Source organism: Mustelus asterias, unplaced genomic scaffold (genome assembly GCF_964213995.1).
Source record: "Mustelus asterias unplaced genomic scaffold, sMusAst1.hap1.1 HAP1_SCAFFOLD_4371, whole genome shotgun sequence".
In the NCBI taxonomy this organism is placed as follows: Eukaryota; Metazoa; Chordata; class Chondrichthyes; order Carcharhiniformes; family Triakidae; genus Mustelus; species Mustelus asterias.
The window spans coordinates 1-15126 of NW_027594316.1; the positions used below are offsets into that span (position 1 = coordinate 1).

A 15126-nucleotide genomic window follows, 5' to 3' on the forward strand; every position below is an offset into this window, starting at 1 on the left:
GAAGGGGGCGTAGAAATGAGGGGGAGGGGGGGGCGTAGAAATGAGGGGGAGGGGGCGTAGAAATGAGGGGGGGCGTAGAAATGAGGGGAGGGGACGTGGAGTGGGTGCGTAGAGGCAGAGGGGGCAAGGGAGGGGGAGTGGTGGGCGTAGGGGGGAGGGGGATGGAGGGACATAGAGGGGGAGGGGGGCAGGGAGGGGGAGAGGCATAGAGGGGGCGGGGAGGGAGGGGGCAGATGGGGAGGGGGAGGCTTGGAGGGGAGGGGGGCGTGGGGAGGGGGTGGGGGGGTATAGAGAGGAGGAGGGGATGGGCGGGCGTAGTGAGGGAGTGGGGGGCGTAGAGAGGATGAGGAGGGTGGTGGGAGACGGCATGTGGAGGGGGGTAGAGGGGACAGGGAGGGGTGTTCATGGAGGGGAGAGGAGGGCAAGGGGAGGGGGCATGGAGTGCGGGAGGAGGAGGAGGGTGGGTTTGGAGAGGAGGAGGGTGGTCATGGAGGGGAGGAGGAGGGAGTAGGTGGCGTAGAGAGGGGGAGGAGGGGAGATGGGGGTGTGGGGTCAAAGTGGGGAGTAGAGGGGAGGGGGGGGCGTAGAGGGGAGGAAGAGGAATTGAGGGTGTGGTTAGGGGGAGGGATAAATACAATTCAAGCTGTAAAGGGGTGGGCGGACAAGAGGTGTCCAGTGAAGAGGGGCAGGATATTGTGTTGGGATGCAGAGTACTGGTCTGAGCCAGGAGGGGGAGTGGATGAGCCAGTGTATGGGGGGGGGAAGGGCATTTATGCAGGTGGAGAATTTCGAAGTGCTCGCCCTAATCTTTCCAAGTACATTAGATTTAGGGGAGAATTAGAAAGTTTGTAATTACAAACTGGTCAGTTTAACTTCAGTGATGGGTGAGGTTTTAGAAACAATAATCAGGTGAAGAAAAACAGTGCTTGGAGAGGTTTAAATTAATTAAAAATAGTCAGAATAAGAGATTGTGTTTCAGAGATCAAAATTGAATTTTTTTGATCAAGTAACAGAAGTTTGATGAGGGGATTGTAGTGGATATTGTCTATATGGTTTGTGAAAAAACCTTTGATGAAATTTTATAGGTCTGGTTCACAAAACTGATCAGCGCCAGCTTGGATCAAAAATCTTGGCCAAAGAACAGAAAAGAGTGGGTGGTGGAAAATGATTGTTTTTCAGACTAGAAGGTGGTGGACCGCAGTGTTCCCCAAGCGGTGTAGTTAGAATCACTCCTTTATTTTGATATATGCAAATAGCATGCAGAGTAAAATTTCAAAAGTTGCTGATGATACCAGATTTGGAGATGTGACTGACACTGAGGATGATACCAATCGACTGCAACAGGGCATAAGTTAGCAGAATGAGCAGACAAGCGACAGATGGAATTTAATACAAATGTAAGGTGGTGGCATAGGGAATAGTTAGACGCAGAATAAAGAACTAAGGGTGTGCAGGGACGGAGAGATCTGGGAATTCATGTGCAGCTATCTTTGACGATGATATGACTATTGGAAATGTGGTTAACAAAGAATATGGGATTTTGGGCTTCATAAATAGAAATATTTAGTGCAAAGGCCAGGAGTTATGCTGAACTGGTCACCACACTTTAAGAAAGATGTCAGGGTCGTTGAGGGTGAAAAGGGGATTTGCCACAATGGTTCCAGGGATGAGGGATTTTAGCTACAAGGTTAGGTTGGAATAGCTGGGGTTATTCTCCTTGGAGCGAAGCAGGTTAAGGGGACATCTGATTAATGTACAAAAATTATGAAGGCTTTAGATAAGAGAAAGAAAAGCTGTTCCCATTTGCTGCTAATGCAAAGGTGATAATGTTACACAGATCTAAGGTTTTGGGCAAGAGATTCAGGGGGAATATAAGGAGATGGAGTAGAGGTTGGTAGTGTTGCAGGGAGATGGAGGGAGCAGGAGAGAAATGAAGGCCTGGCTGAGATTTGGAGAGATTAAGGGGCAGTGTGAGTGGGTGTCTGCATGCACTGGTGACACAATGTTTCCAACCAGGACCAGATAGTCGTCAGGCTGGGTGTAGAGGGGAGAGAGAAGGTAGCATTTTCCTCTGTCTTGGACTGATAGACATAGGCAGTGACAGCTAGTAGGTAACGGAGTCTCAGTTGGCCTATAGTGTACCTCATATCATGATCCCATGTGTTCGGTTGTAGGGCCTAATTTTAATATCTGGTTGTCGTAGGTTACATTAGTGCTCGTCTGGAAGAGGAGAGGCCGATCTTTTCGAAACAGAGAATTGATTTCAGCCCTCCCAGCGCCATTAGCCACCTTGTGGTATGCAACAACCAGCTGTGTATGAGCTTGGGCAAGGATACTCTGCTTAGGTAAGGGCCCTTCAACACACACACACAGACACATCCCACCCACCAGCTCCTGTGGCTACGTTCCTGTTTACCATGTGTCTTTGTATTAAAGAGTTTGTTGTCCTTACCCCAATTGGCTTTACCTGATCTTGGCATCAGATATGAGGGTTCAGCTGCAGACAGGTGATGGTTGGGGAATAGACATTGTGGTGGGGACTGAAGACAAGGCTTCAATTTTCCCATTATTTAATTTTTACAGAAGAATGGTAGCCTTGTGGTTATGTTACTGGACTACTAATGAAAGATTTGGACTAATGATCAGGCAATGAGTCAAATCCCACCAGCTGGGAAATTTAAGATTTGGTTATTGAAATATAAATTTGGGATAATCATAGAATCCGTGCAGAAGGAGACCATTCAGCCCGCTGAGTCTGCACCGACTCTCCAACAGAGCATCTTACCCACCTAACCTACACATCTTTGGACTGTGGGAAGAAACTGGAGCATCCGGAGGAAACCCATGCAGACACGGGGAGAATGTGTAAACGCCACACAGTCACCCAAGGCCGGAATTGAACCTGGGCCTCTGGTGCTGAGAGGCAGCAGTGCTAGCCACTGCGCTGCCCTCTTTTTTTCAAAACAAAGTTTTACTCCATTCTTAAGGCTACAAAGTCAATGCTCAGAGTGGACCTGACAAACCCACATCCAATCCTTGCTTGCTCCAAGAATCAAATTTTAATTGAATCCAATTCCTGTTCCCCATAAGAGAGACAAACAAGATCCAAACTGACAAGATAAGGCATCGTACCCCATCTTCGGCTTGATCTGACACTTGATCTTAGCTAAAAGATCAAGAAGCCTACATCATAAAATTCCATCAGTAATAGTGACCACCAAACAACCGATTGGAGTAAAAACCCATCTGATGCACCAATATCTTTAATTGAGGGAATCTGCTGTCCTTGCTGGTCTAGCTCTCTCATGACTCCAGACATGCAGCAATGTGGTTAACTCTTAAATGACCTAGAAAGTCATTTAGTTTCAAGAAGGTGACTCACCACCACCTTGAGTGAAAGTAGGGATCAGTGATATATGCTGGCCCTGCCAACGATGTCCACATCCCATGATAAAATAGGAGGGGGCCACGGTTAGAGGAAATAAATTTAAGAACACAATGCTGGAAAATCTCAGCAGCTCTGGCAGCATCTGTGGAGAGAGAAACAGTTAACATTTCAGGTCCGTCTGACTCCTCTTAACACTAGAGGAAATGTGGGAGTGGAGAAAGAAACCATTGCATGTAATTCACTGGCTATGATTGTATAGTAAGAAGTCTCACAACACCAGGTTAAGGTCCAACAGGTTTATTTGGTAGCAAATACCATAAGCTTTCGGAGCACAGCTCCTTCGTCAGATGGAGTGGATATCTGTTCTCAAACAGTGCAAACGGACACAGAAATCAAATTACAGAATACTGATTAGAATGCAAATCTCTACAGCCAGCCAGGTCTTAAATGTACAGACAATGTGGGTGGAGGGAGCATTCAACACAGGTTAAAGAGATGTGTATTGTCTCCAGACAGAACAGCTAGTGAAATTCTGCAAGTCCAGGAGGCAAGCTGTGGGGGTTACTGATAATGTGACATAAATCCAACATCCCGGTTTAGGCCGTCCTCATGTGTGCGGAACTTGGCTATCAGTTTCTGTTCAGCGACTCTGCGCTGTCGTGTGTCGTGAAGGCCGCCTTGGAGAACACTTACCTGAAGATCCAAGGCTGAATGCCCGTCATCGATCAACAGTTCCGACGCGTCACAGCGAAAAACCGCACCGACCTCCTCAGAAGACAAACACGGGACACGGTGGACAGAGTACCCTTTGTCGTCCAGTACTTCCCCGGAGCGGAGAAGCTACGGCATCTCCTCCGGAGCCTTCAACATGTCATTGATGAAGACGAACATCTCGCCAAGGCCATCCCCACACCCCCACTTCTTGCCTTCAAACAACCACGCAACCTCAAACAGACCATTGTCCGCAGCAAACTACCCAGCCTTCAGGAGAACAGTGACCATGACACCACACAACCCTGCCACAGCAACCTCTGCAAGACGTGCCGGATCATCGACACGGATGCCATCATCTCACGTGAGAACACCATCTACCAGGTACACGGTACCTACTCTTGCAACTCGGCCAACGTTGTCTACCTGATACGCTGCAAGAAAGGATGTCCCGAGGCATGGTACATTTGGGAAACCATGCAGACGCTACGACAATGGATGAATGAACACCGCTCGACAATCACCAGGCAAGACTGTTCTCTTCCTGTGGGGGAGCACTTCAGCAGTCACGGGCATTCAGCCTTGGATCTTCAGGTAAGCGTTCTCCAAGACGGCCTTCACGACACACGACAGCGCAGAGTCGCTGAGCAGAAACTGATAGCCAAGTTCCGCACACATGAGGACGGCCTAAACCGGGATGTTGGATTTATGTCACATTATCAGTAACCCCCACAGCTTGCCTCCTGGACTTGCAGAATTTCACTAGCTGTTCTGTCTGGAGACAATACACATCTCTTTAACCTGTGTTGAATGCTCCCTCCACCCACATTGTCTGTACATTTAAGACCTGGCTGGCTGTAGAGATTTGCATTCTAATCAGTATTCTGTAATTTGATTTCTGTGTCTGTTTGCACTGTTTGAGAACAGATATCCACTCCATCTGACAAAGGAGCTGTGCTCCAAAAGCTTATGGTATTTGCTACCAAATAAACCTGTTGGACTTTAACCTGGTGTTGTGAGACTTCTTACTGTGCTTACCCGAGTCCAACGCCGGCATCTCCACATTATGATTGTATAGAGCAGTCTCACTGAGCTGGACAGCAAAACTCTGAATTGAGCCATGGATTCTCTGGGTCATGCTTTACACTGGGACTATTGCTGATAACTGGTCTTTTTCTCCCTTCTGTATTTGGGTAGGATTGACCTTGGAAAACCTGACCAACCAAACCAGATTGAAGTGGGGCGCAAAGATGATGCCAGGATTCACAAGCTGTTTCTGGATCCCTCAGGTGCTTGTAGTTTCTTTTGTTGTGATGTGCTTGCTGATGTACATTTGCTGCTGCTTCAGTAGTACTTGATTTTTTAAATGGTCAACCTTGTATTTAAATCTCTCTATGCTTTGCCTCTCCCTTTATTTGTAATCTCCACCTCTACAACTCTTAGAGATGTCTGAGCTCCTTCAATTCTGGCCTTTTGATGTCCCTAACTGCAATTATTCCACCATTCATTGCTGCCTGAGTTCGAAGCTTTGCAGTTCCCTCCCAAAACCTTTGCTTTTCCACCCCAACTCCTCAAAATGTATCTCTTTGGCCAACCTTTGACCACTTGTCCTAATATTTCCTTCATGAGTGCTCCTATGAAGGATCCTGAGGCTTTCAACCATGTTAAAGGCATTATAAAAGTGAATTATCGTGATAATGCAAGCTTGTCCATATTGAAAAGCCTCAACCCACCTGATATCTCCCTGGTGAGGGAGCAGATGTCAGTCAGCATGGTATTCTACATCATTTCTCTGGAATGAGACATTGGCATTTTTCTCCAACATATTGACTGTCTTGAGTCTTCACTTTTGCCAGGGGAGAGGTTTTAATGTCTGTCTCTGATACCACACCTCAGTGGCAGTGTGAGCTCGGGCTTTTAGACTGGAGGGATTGTAACTAAGCAGGGATGTGACTTGAACTCGGCAGCTCACTGGATGGTGCTCTGGAGCAAGAACCGTGGCTGATTCTTCTTCCTGGGGACGGGAGACAAATATTTGTGTCACAACTGCCTGTCCAGCTGAACTAGACAGCTCTTCCTCTACCTATTTTGTGTGTCCTGGTTTCCCCTCCTGCACCAGTAACAGATTTTACCTCAAGTGAATTAGATTTAGAGATTCAGGATGGTGTTCATTGTCCTGGTGTAACTGTTTATACTGCATTCAATGTGAACTGATTTTGATGAATTTTCTCTCTGTTGTAGGGTCCCATCTCTTGATCAGCCTCACTTCCAGCGAGTGTCTTTACCTCAACAGGAACTCTCAGAAAGTGAGAAGCCTCTCCCGCTGGAAAGGACATTTGATCGAGAGTGTGGGGTGGAACAAACATCTGGGGAGTGAGAGCAACACTGGCCCCATTCTGGTGGGGACCAGCCAAGGACAGATGTATGAGGCAGAGGTCATGGTGTCTGAGGATCGACTATTTAACTCCAGTCCTGACCAGTACTTCAAGTATGTGTACAGCCTGGAAGAAGACGGGTCCCCGGCTCCTGTTTGCTGCCTGGAGATTGAGCGCAGCATTGATGGGAGGTTCTTTGTCATCGCCACCACCCGCAAACGGTTGTATCAGTTTGTTGGGAGGGTGCCAGAGGGTGGCGAACAGCAGCTATTCCAGCCCATCTTTAGTCAGTACGCTGACAGCCTGCCTAGCTTCCAGGAGTTCCCAGTCAGTCTGGGCTATAGCGAGATCTCCTTCTACACTTCCAAGCTCCGATCCAGTCCCCGCTCCTTCGCCTGGATGATGGGTAATGGTGTACTGTACGGCACTTTGGATTACAGCAGGCCTGATTCCCTTCTGAGCGATGTGAAGGTCTGGGAGTACACCGCTGATATCGAGCCTCAACTCGAGCCGCCCCGCTCCATCGTCCTCACGCAGTTCCACTTCCTGTTGCTGCTTTCTGACCGAGTGAAGGCCATTTGCATGCTGAATGGGCAACTAGTCTTTGAGGATGTGTTCCCTGACAAGTTTGGCCGCCTCCTGCGAATGGTGAAGGATTCTGTGGCCGGCCTGATCTGGGTATACACAGAGAAGGCTGTTTTCCGGTACCATATTCAGAAGGAATCACGGGATGTTTGGCAGATGTATATGAACATGGGAAAGTTTGATCTGGCTAAGGAATACTGCAAAGACCGGCCTGAGTGTCTAGACACTGTCCTTGCCAAAGAGGCCGATCACTGTTTTCAAAACAAGAAGTATGTTGAAAGCGCTAAGTACTATGCCCTAACTCAGAGGTACTTTGAGGAAATTGCCCTGAAATTCATTGAAGCCAAACAAGAGGAGGCACTGAAGGAATTTCTTCTGAAAAAGCTGAAACATTTTAAGCTAGAGGACAAAACTCAGCTGACCCTGTTGGTGACCTGGCTCACCGAGATCTACCTGAACTGGCTAGGCACGCTCGAAGGTGATGAGGGCAAGCGGAACCAGTTTGACGAGACCAGGGAGGAGTTCCGTAAATTTCTGAGTGGCCCCAAGATTAAAGAGTGCCTGCTAAACAACCGCTCGACCATCTATGACCTCTTGGCCAGCCATGGCAATGTGGAGGACATGGTATTCTTCTCTGTGATCATGCAAGACTATGAGCGGGTTGTGGCCCATCACTGCCAGCATGATGACTATAGCGCAGCGTTGGACGTCATGTCCAAGTACCAGGACCCTGCTCTGTTCTACAAGTTCTCCCCTGTCCTTATGCAGCACATTCCGCGGCTGGTGGTGGATGCTTGGATTGGCATGCAGAAGCGGCTTGATCCCAAGAATCTTATCCCGGCGCTAGTCAACTACAGCCAGATTGGTAGCTCGGAACAGATTGGCGAAGCTATTCGCTACCTGGAATTCTGTGTACACAAGCTGGATGTCACTGACCAGGCAATTCACAACTACCTGTTGTCGCTATATGCCAAATACAAGCCTAAAGCCCTGCTGTGGTACCTGGAACAAGGTGGATCGGATGCAAATCACATTCACTATGACCTAAAGTATGCACTGCGTCTTTGTGCAGAGAATGGCCACCATCGGGCCTGTGTGCACATTTATAAGACAATGGAACTGTATGAAGAGGCAGTGGATCTTGCACTCCAGGTATGCTGGGGTTTATGTTGCTCTCATCCTTCTTGCATCAGTCATTGGAATGTGATTGGGATTGAGAATTCTTAGCTCATTTTGTTCTTACAATGAGAAAAACTTGAATTTTAAGATTTCAGGACACCCCAAAATACTTGGGCACTTTGAGATGTAAGAAATATGGCAGCCAATTTGCACAGAACAATATCCCACAAACAGCAATTTGACAATGAGCAGCTAGGTTTTTAGTGATGTTCGCTACAGGATAAATATTGGTCAGGACATTGAAAACTCCCCATTGCACTAATGGAATATTTTACATCCACCCGAGAAGGAAGGCAGTGCTTTAGTTTAACGTTTGATCTGAAAGAAGGCACCTCCCAACAGTGCAGTACTCCCTCTGGTGTGTCAGTCTCTATTTTGTGTTAATGTTTCTGGGAGTGAGGCTTGAACGCACAACTTGCTGCCAACTGAGCCATGGCTGGTTTTCCTTTGCTACGGTTTGATGTGTCCAACTGCCCATTGTTGGTGGAGTTGTCACTGGGATTACAATGACGCGTTAAGATGTTGCTGGGCCCTATGATATACTTACCTTTCCCCTTTTGCCTATATTTTGCTTTCTTTGCTCCATTAAATTGTCCCACAGGTTGAGTCTGTATATACATATACGCTATTTTATCTCAAGTTTATTATGGAGCAGTTTCTTTCTTGCTGTGGAATTGATGAGTGAACATCTCCATAAGCATGAAACTGTCAATCCGTTGTCAACCGAGTGCCAAATGATGGTGTTTCCTGCCACACTAAATATGCCATAGGGTTGTGGTTCCAACATGCCTAAATTAAGTTTTGTGGCAGTGCTGTTGTGAGTAATGAGACCACTGGCTAGCTATCCGGGGCATTTTGTACATCTGACTGATTTGGTTAAAATGGAGATGAGGAGGAATTTCTTCTGAGGGTCGTTAGCCTTCTCTTCCCCAGAGACCAGTCAAGGCAAAGCCCTTGAATATATTTGAGATTGAGTTAGACAGGTTTTTGGGAGTCTAGAATTTTGGGGGAGGATAGGGAAGTGGAGTTATGGTCACAGTGAGAAAATCCATGATCTTATTAAACAGTGGAGCAGGCGTGAGGGGCCGGAATAGCTTACTCTTGCTCCTATTATTCTGCAAGCTTCAAATAATGTTCTTCCTGCTTACTCTCAAGGCCACTACTATCTGTATTAAACTCTTTCAAGCCTTCTAAATCTCCATGAGAGCCCGTTAAATCTCTCTCAAGCTCCTTTAATTCCAGGCAGTTTCAGACCAATGAATGGTTTCCAAAAACTGGCAATCCCCCTCAAAAAGGTGAAATTAACTCAAAAATGGGCTTACCTTCTCCAACTTAACCTTACAATGCGAAACTAGCTCAGACTTCTAAAACACCGCCAATTTCTTGCTGCTGCGAAAATACATCCCACTCTGGGTGGCAAAATGCTCCCCCTCAAGCCTGAGACTGAAGCCTCGATGCACTGAGCAGTGAATCACACAACTACTTTGTGAGAGAGCCTACTCTGAAAGAAGTAGTAGGATCCCATCTGTTCGTTTAGCTACGATGTGGAGATGCCGGCGTTGGACTGGGGTAAGCACAGTAAGAAGTCTCACAACACCAGGTTAAGGGTCAGTGCTCCGAAAGCTTGTGGCTTGAGCTACCAAATAAACCTGTTGGACTTTAACCTGATGTTGTGAGACTTCTTACTGTGCTTAGCTCCGAACCAGACTGTGTCAGTGGACAGGAACATTTGAACCTTCAGAAAATATCTCTCTCAAGTAGCCTGAAATGTTGGAATTAGATTGCCTTTGGATTAGAAATTATTGTTTCACGTTGACTGGATGGCTTATTTGTGCCAACACCGTGGGTACAATTCCCATACCGGCTGAGGTTATTCGTGAATTCAACCTTGCCCCTCGCCTGAGCTGTGAGCCTCTGGTTAAATCGCTACCAGTCAGCTCTCCACCTCAAAGGGGAAAGCTGCCTGGTCATCTGGGACAATGGCAACTTTACCTTTTTATCATTTCAAAGCACAGTTGTAACCTAAAATAAAAGCAAAATACTGTGGGTGCTGGAAATCTGAAATAAAAACAGAGTGCTGGAGAAATTCAGCAGGACTGGCAGCATCTATAGAGAGAGAGTTATTATTCTGAGTCTATGATTCTTCATCCAGACTCAAAATGTTAACTCTGTTTCTCTCCGTAGATACTGCCAGACCTGCTGAGTTTATCCAGTGTTTTCTGTTTTTATCACAGTTAAAGTAACAGCTAGCTTACTCTGAGTGAACAGGCTACATTAGAATTAATAGAAATATACATTTTTTTTTAAATCAGGCCAGGCTCGCCAGGCCAAACCCAATCTGCTGCATTTATCTGTTAGGATTAGGGACATTTTGACAATATGACACTAAGGACATATTACAGTTTAATCGCATTCCAATTCTGTTTACACTGCACCGGCAAATCTACATACTCTGTTCTGAAACTTGTACTTTTTGAATCCCAAAATAATTTATGCCAGTGACTGTATGGGTTGCTCTAATAGGTTAAAAACTTCATACTGCTCACTATATTGTACAGTCTGAAATCAGTCATTAAATGTATTTGCAGGATATAAATTGCAAAGAAGCTAAAAGATATTCACATAGTAAAGTGCATCTTTACTTTAATCTGTCCAAATTCTTAATCTCTTCAGAAGCTTTGAGTCAGTTGCTTGATTGGGCAGAACCTATGTTACAGAGTCCTGTCTCACTGACATGAATTGGAAACATTTGTATCAACAGGACAGCAAGATGAACAGAGTCAGGAATGTTTTGTTCTTTTTAAAACGTTTATTTTATACTTCAAAAGAACCCCAAATATTTCATAGAAACATCATAGAAATCATAGAAACCCTACAGTGCAGAAGGAGGCCATTCGGCCCATCGAGTCTGCACCGACCACAATCCCACCCCCCCCCCACATATTTACCCGCTAATCCCTCTAACCTACGCATCTTGGGACTCTAAGGGGCAATTTTTAACCTGGCCAATCAACCTAACCCGCACATCTTTGGACTGTGGGAGGAAACCGGAGCACCCGGAGGAAACCCACGCAGACACGAGGAGAATGTGCAAACTCCACACAGACAGTGACCCAAGCCGGGAATCGAACCCAGGTCCCTGGAGCTGTGAAGCAGCAGTGCTAACCACTGTGCTACCGTGCCAATTTCTTCCACCCAATTAGCTAGGCCAGGTCTGAAACAACTTATTGAAATTGTCTTCTGTCAATTTAATATCAGGAGAAAATTTCATATATAATTTATTACTTTGCCCCATTAAACTAACAAGACTAGGTAGCCCGTGGCAATGTATGTCTCACTGTGTAATGTTTGCGCATCTTTTGGTTTGGTCACTAAGATTCAGAAGAAACTAAAAAGTAGTCACGTGCAATTGACCTTTGAACTGTGTGCCCTGGACTAAACCATATAAGTGATGGTTCTATACCTCATGAAAGAGATATAAACCTTTGAGAGGGTGCATTGTAATTCACCGAAATGATACTCGAGGAGTTAAATGAAATGAGGACCAGCTGAATAGATTATATATTTGAATTTAGAAGATTGTGAGATCCATTTAAGGTATTTGAGATGGTCAAAAAATTTGATAGGGTAGATAAAGAGAAACTATTTCCTCTGGTAGGAAAAGTCAGAACAAGTGGGCATAACTTTTAAAATGTGAGCTAGGTCATTCTGGGGTGTTGTCATGAAGCTTCTCTTTACAAAGAATTATGAAAATCTGGAACTTGTTACCCCAAAATACTATTGAGACTGTGGATCATTTGAAAATGTCCAACTGTTATTTTTGTTAGGCAAGCATATTGGAGGTTATGGATCGAAGGCGGGTAGTAAGGGTTTAGATTGGCCGCCATTTAACCAATGGCTGAACAGGCTCGAGGTACTGAATGGCCTCCGCCTGTACTGACCTTTCTAATGTAGAAATGTTCTTGTATGAAGCAGGTTGCTATGTCACTTTTGTCACGTGTAATTCCATGGTTAGGTCAATTGTACCCTGGATGCAGTTTAAAAGTGTCGAATAACAGTTGGCTAGTTTGTGCATTAATACTCCATGCTGTTTTCCTTCAGTCAGGCTTATTGTTGAATGTTTTTTTTAAAGATGGATGTAGATCTTGCTAAGTCATGTGCGGACATGCCAGAGGAAGATGAGGAGCTTCGTAAGAAGCTGTGGCTGAAGATTGCCCGCCATGTGGTGCAGGAGGAGAAGGATGTGAAGAAGGCAATGGTCTGCCTCTCCAGCTGCAACCTGCTGAAGATTGAAGACATTCTACCCTTCTTCCCTGATTTTGTGACCATTGACCATTTCAAAGAGGCCATCTGTAGCTCCCTCCAGGAGTACAACAAGCACATCGATGAGCTCAAGCAGGAGATGGAAGAAGCAACTGAGAGTGCTAAGCGAATCCGGGAAGACATCCAAGAGATGAGAAACAAGTATGGTGTGGTGGAGTCACAGGAGAAGTGTGCTTCATGTGACTTCCCATTATTGAACCGTCCCTTCTACCTGTTCTTGTGTGGCCACATGTTCCACTCGGACTGCTTACTGCAGGAGGTGATCCCCCACCTTTCCCCCTATAAGCAGACCAGGCTGGAGGAGCTGCAGAGAAAGCTGGCGACCAGCAACCAGGCTAAATCCCGACAGCGCCCAAAGGAAGGAGAGGGCAACGACAGGGGACAGCAGTCCCGCGATCAGATCAAAGCCGACATTGATGATATTGTGGCAGCCGAGTGCATCTACTGCGGAGAACTCACAATTAAATCGATAGACAAACCCTTCATTGAGCCACAGAAATGTGAGGAGGAGAACAACAGCTGGTTGTAAGATTTGTTCCTGTGGTGCTCTTCCCACCTCTCGGCCCCGTATGTGCTGAATCAGTGCCTCAGGTTCCAGGACTACGGAGTGTTACACATTGCACTTGTAACTGATGCTTCTACATTGCTGAATATTGAAGTAGCTTGTGTAGCTACCAGTGGTAGCAAATAAATTGTTAACATATTGTACAGTCTAAGTTGTATGTTGTCTATTCTCTGCACTATCTGGAGTTGCAATGTATAATTCTAAAGCGCACAGGCATAGTGGTTAGTGTTACTGGACTAATAACCCATAGAATGTGAGTTCAGATTCCCACCATGGAAGTTTGCAAACTTGAATCCACGTTGGGAAATGAAAAGTTGGTATCAGTAAAAGTGACCATGACATCAAATTACAACTAAAAACCTAAATGATGTTCCGTAGTGAAGGAAACCCGCTATCCTTGAGTTAGGAGTTTAACCAAGAGATTAATTCCTGCACCCAACTGGTGCCTTGGCGTTATCTGCTTGAAATAGCGTCGCCGTGCTCTAATTCAGGCACTCAAATTCTTTTCCCTCTTTCCTACCGTATTCTTAAAAATTCCATGGACTTGTAACACAAATATTTGTGTGAACATTAGTTATATAGTCAAACATAGTTTTGATTTACTTTATGCAAAACTTGCAGCTCAGCAAAGTATATGTTTTTTGACTATGATTTGCCAGTGTGTTTGTCAAATGTTCACCTGGCTCAGTTGTACTCAATGGGAAAGATTATTTCAGTACTGCAGATCCAGCAGTATTGTAGTTACTGGAGCATTCTTAAACTGCAGATCCCCAAACCTCTGCTTACAGCAGCTCTTGTGCAGACAGCCTCCAGGACATCACCTAAGTTAGAATCATAGAGTTCCTAACAGACTCATCATTTTCCTTCTCTTGTTTAAAGAAATGACCAGTTTTGTTTCTCAGGCTAATTATGTGGACTCTTACATAGTTTCCCCTACATATATCTGTCCATTCATAGTAATCCCAGTAGCAAGCATGTTCTACACAGAATTTGTACAAACAGATTCAACAGGGCCCCATTTACCCCAGCCCATGCCTTCCAGCACGTTTGCTTTTCTGACCTTTTTCGATGGTGTTTGGCTATGTTTTCTCTCTGATTTTTGCAGAGTCTTACCCACCACTTTTCCCTCTCTGGGGTGTTCTTTGGGGAAACTAAGTCTCCTTTTGAATGTTTCATTTGGCTATACGCGCTGGGCTTGTTGCTTTGTGATTTCAATGTCTATAGACCCCAATTGTCTCCCAAACTGAGTGTCCTCAATCTGTTGAAACGTCTACCCCTCCACCATCCATAAGCATGGGGAATAGGTGGATAAGGGGTGTTGGGAGATACTGGTAATAAATCAAACATCACACATGTAGGTTCTAGATACTATTTGAACTTAAATTTTAAACGTGTTCATTTGAGACTTTAACAATATAGGCCACAGGAGACAGTTTGGTGAAGTAACTCAGGAAATTTTAATAAGCTGTAAATCTACAACTTATTAAAAACAAGGCGGGACTTGACTAGTATTCTATGGCTCTGGATGGAATTTTACAAGATCTTTTTCTAAGTGTCAAGCGGGTGTGAAACTGGGAGAGTTCCAAATCTGTTTTTTGGGTATGTTTCCAGGCCCAATCTTATGCACTCTGTCTGCAAAATTTTTGGGCAAGTCCATTTCTCTCTACAGAAGGCAGTGGGTGGGGCTTAATGCACCCAAAAACCTGCAGCTCCAATCGTAGCCTAAAACCGTGCATGCGCAGCTACAAAATCAGATAAAGCAGATCCCTCCTGGGCCAGATGTAGCCTCCCCTGGTCCTTATGGACATTGGACCCCCACCCCGGGCCCACTTGCACATGGCCCCCATCACCCCCTGGTCCTAATGGCTATTTGACCATCTCTCTCCCCTACCCCCAATCATCGTAGAGCCACAAACTCTTCCCCCCCCTCCCCCAATCAGCACATGGGGCAGCAGGATGGTGCAGTGTTTAGCACTGCTGCCTCAGCGCTAGGGACCCAG

At 45.7% G+C, this 15126-nt stretch overlaps 1 protein-coding gene across 1 annotated transcript; it reads left to right on the forward strand.

The window, feature by feature from the left end:
* Window positions 1-2036: 2036 nt before the first annotated feature.
* On the forward strand, window positions 2037-13269 carry vps18 (VPS18 core subunit of CORVET and HOPS complexes). Its single transcript, XM_078208756.1, has 4 exons — window positions 2037-2345; window positions 5297-5388; window positions 6341-8211; window positions 12371-13269. Exons 1-4 carry the CDS (start codon window positions 2317-2319, stop codon window positions 13088-13090), a joined length of 2712 nt encoding a protein of 903 aa, XP_078064882.1. The 5' UTR covers window positions 2037-2316; the 3' UTR covers window positions 13091-13269.
* The last annotated feature ends 1857 nt before the right edge of the window (window positions 13270-15126 follow it).

What these genes read in the sequence shown, in the direction of transcription:
- vps18 (XM_078208756.1), top strand. Translation starts at nt 2,317, where the DNA reads ATGAGCTTGGGCAAGGATACTCTGCTTAG. An exon ending in GGCAAGGATACTCTGCTTAG is followed by an intron (nt 2,346 to 5,296) that starts GTAAGGGCCCTT and finishes GTATTTGGGTAG; the next exon opens with GATTGACCTTGGAAAACCTG. An exon ending in GCTGTTTCTGGATCCCTCAG is followed by an intron (nt 5,389 to 6,340) that starts GTGCTTGTAGTT and finishes TCTCTGTTGTAG; the next exon opens with GGTCCCATCTCTTGATCAGC.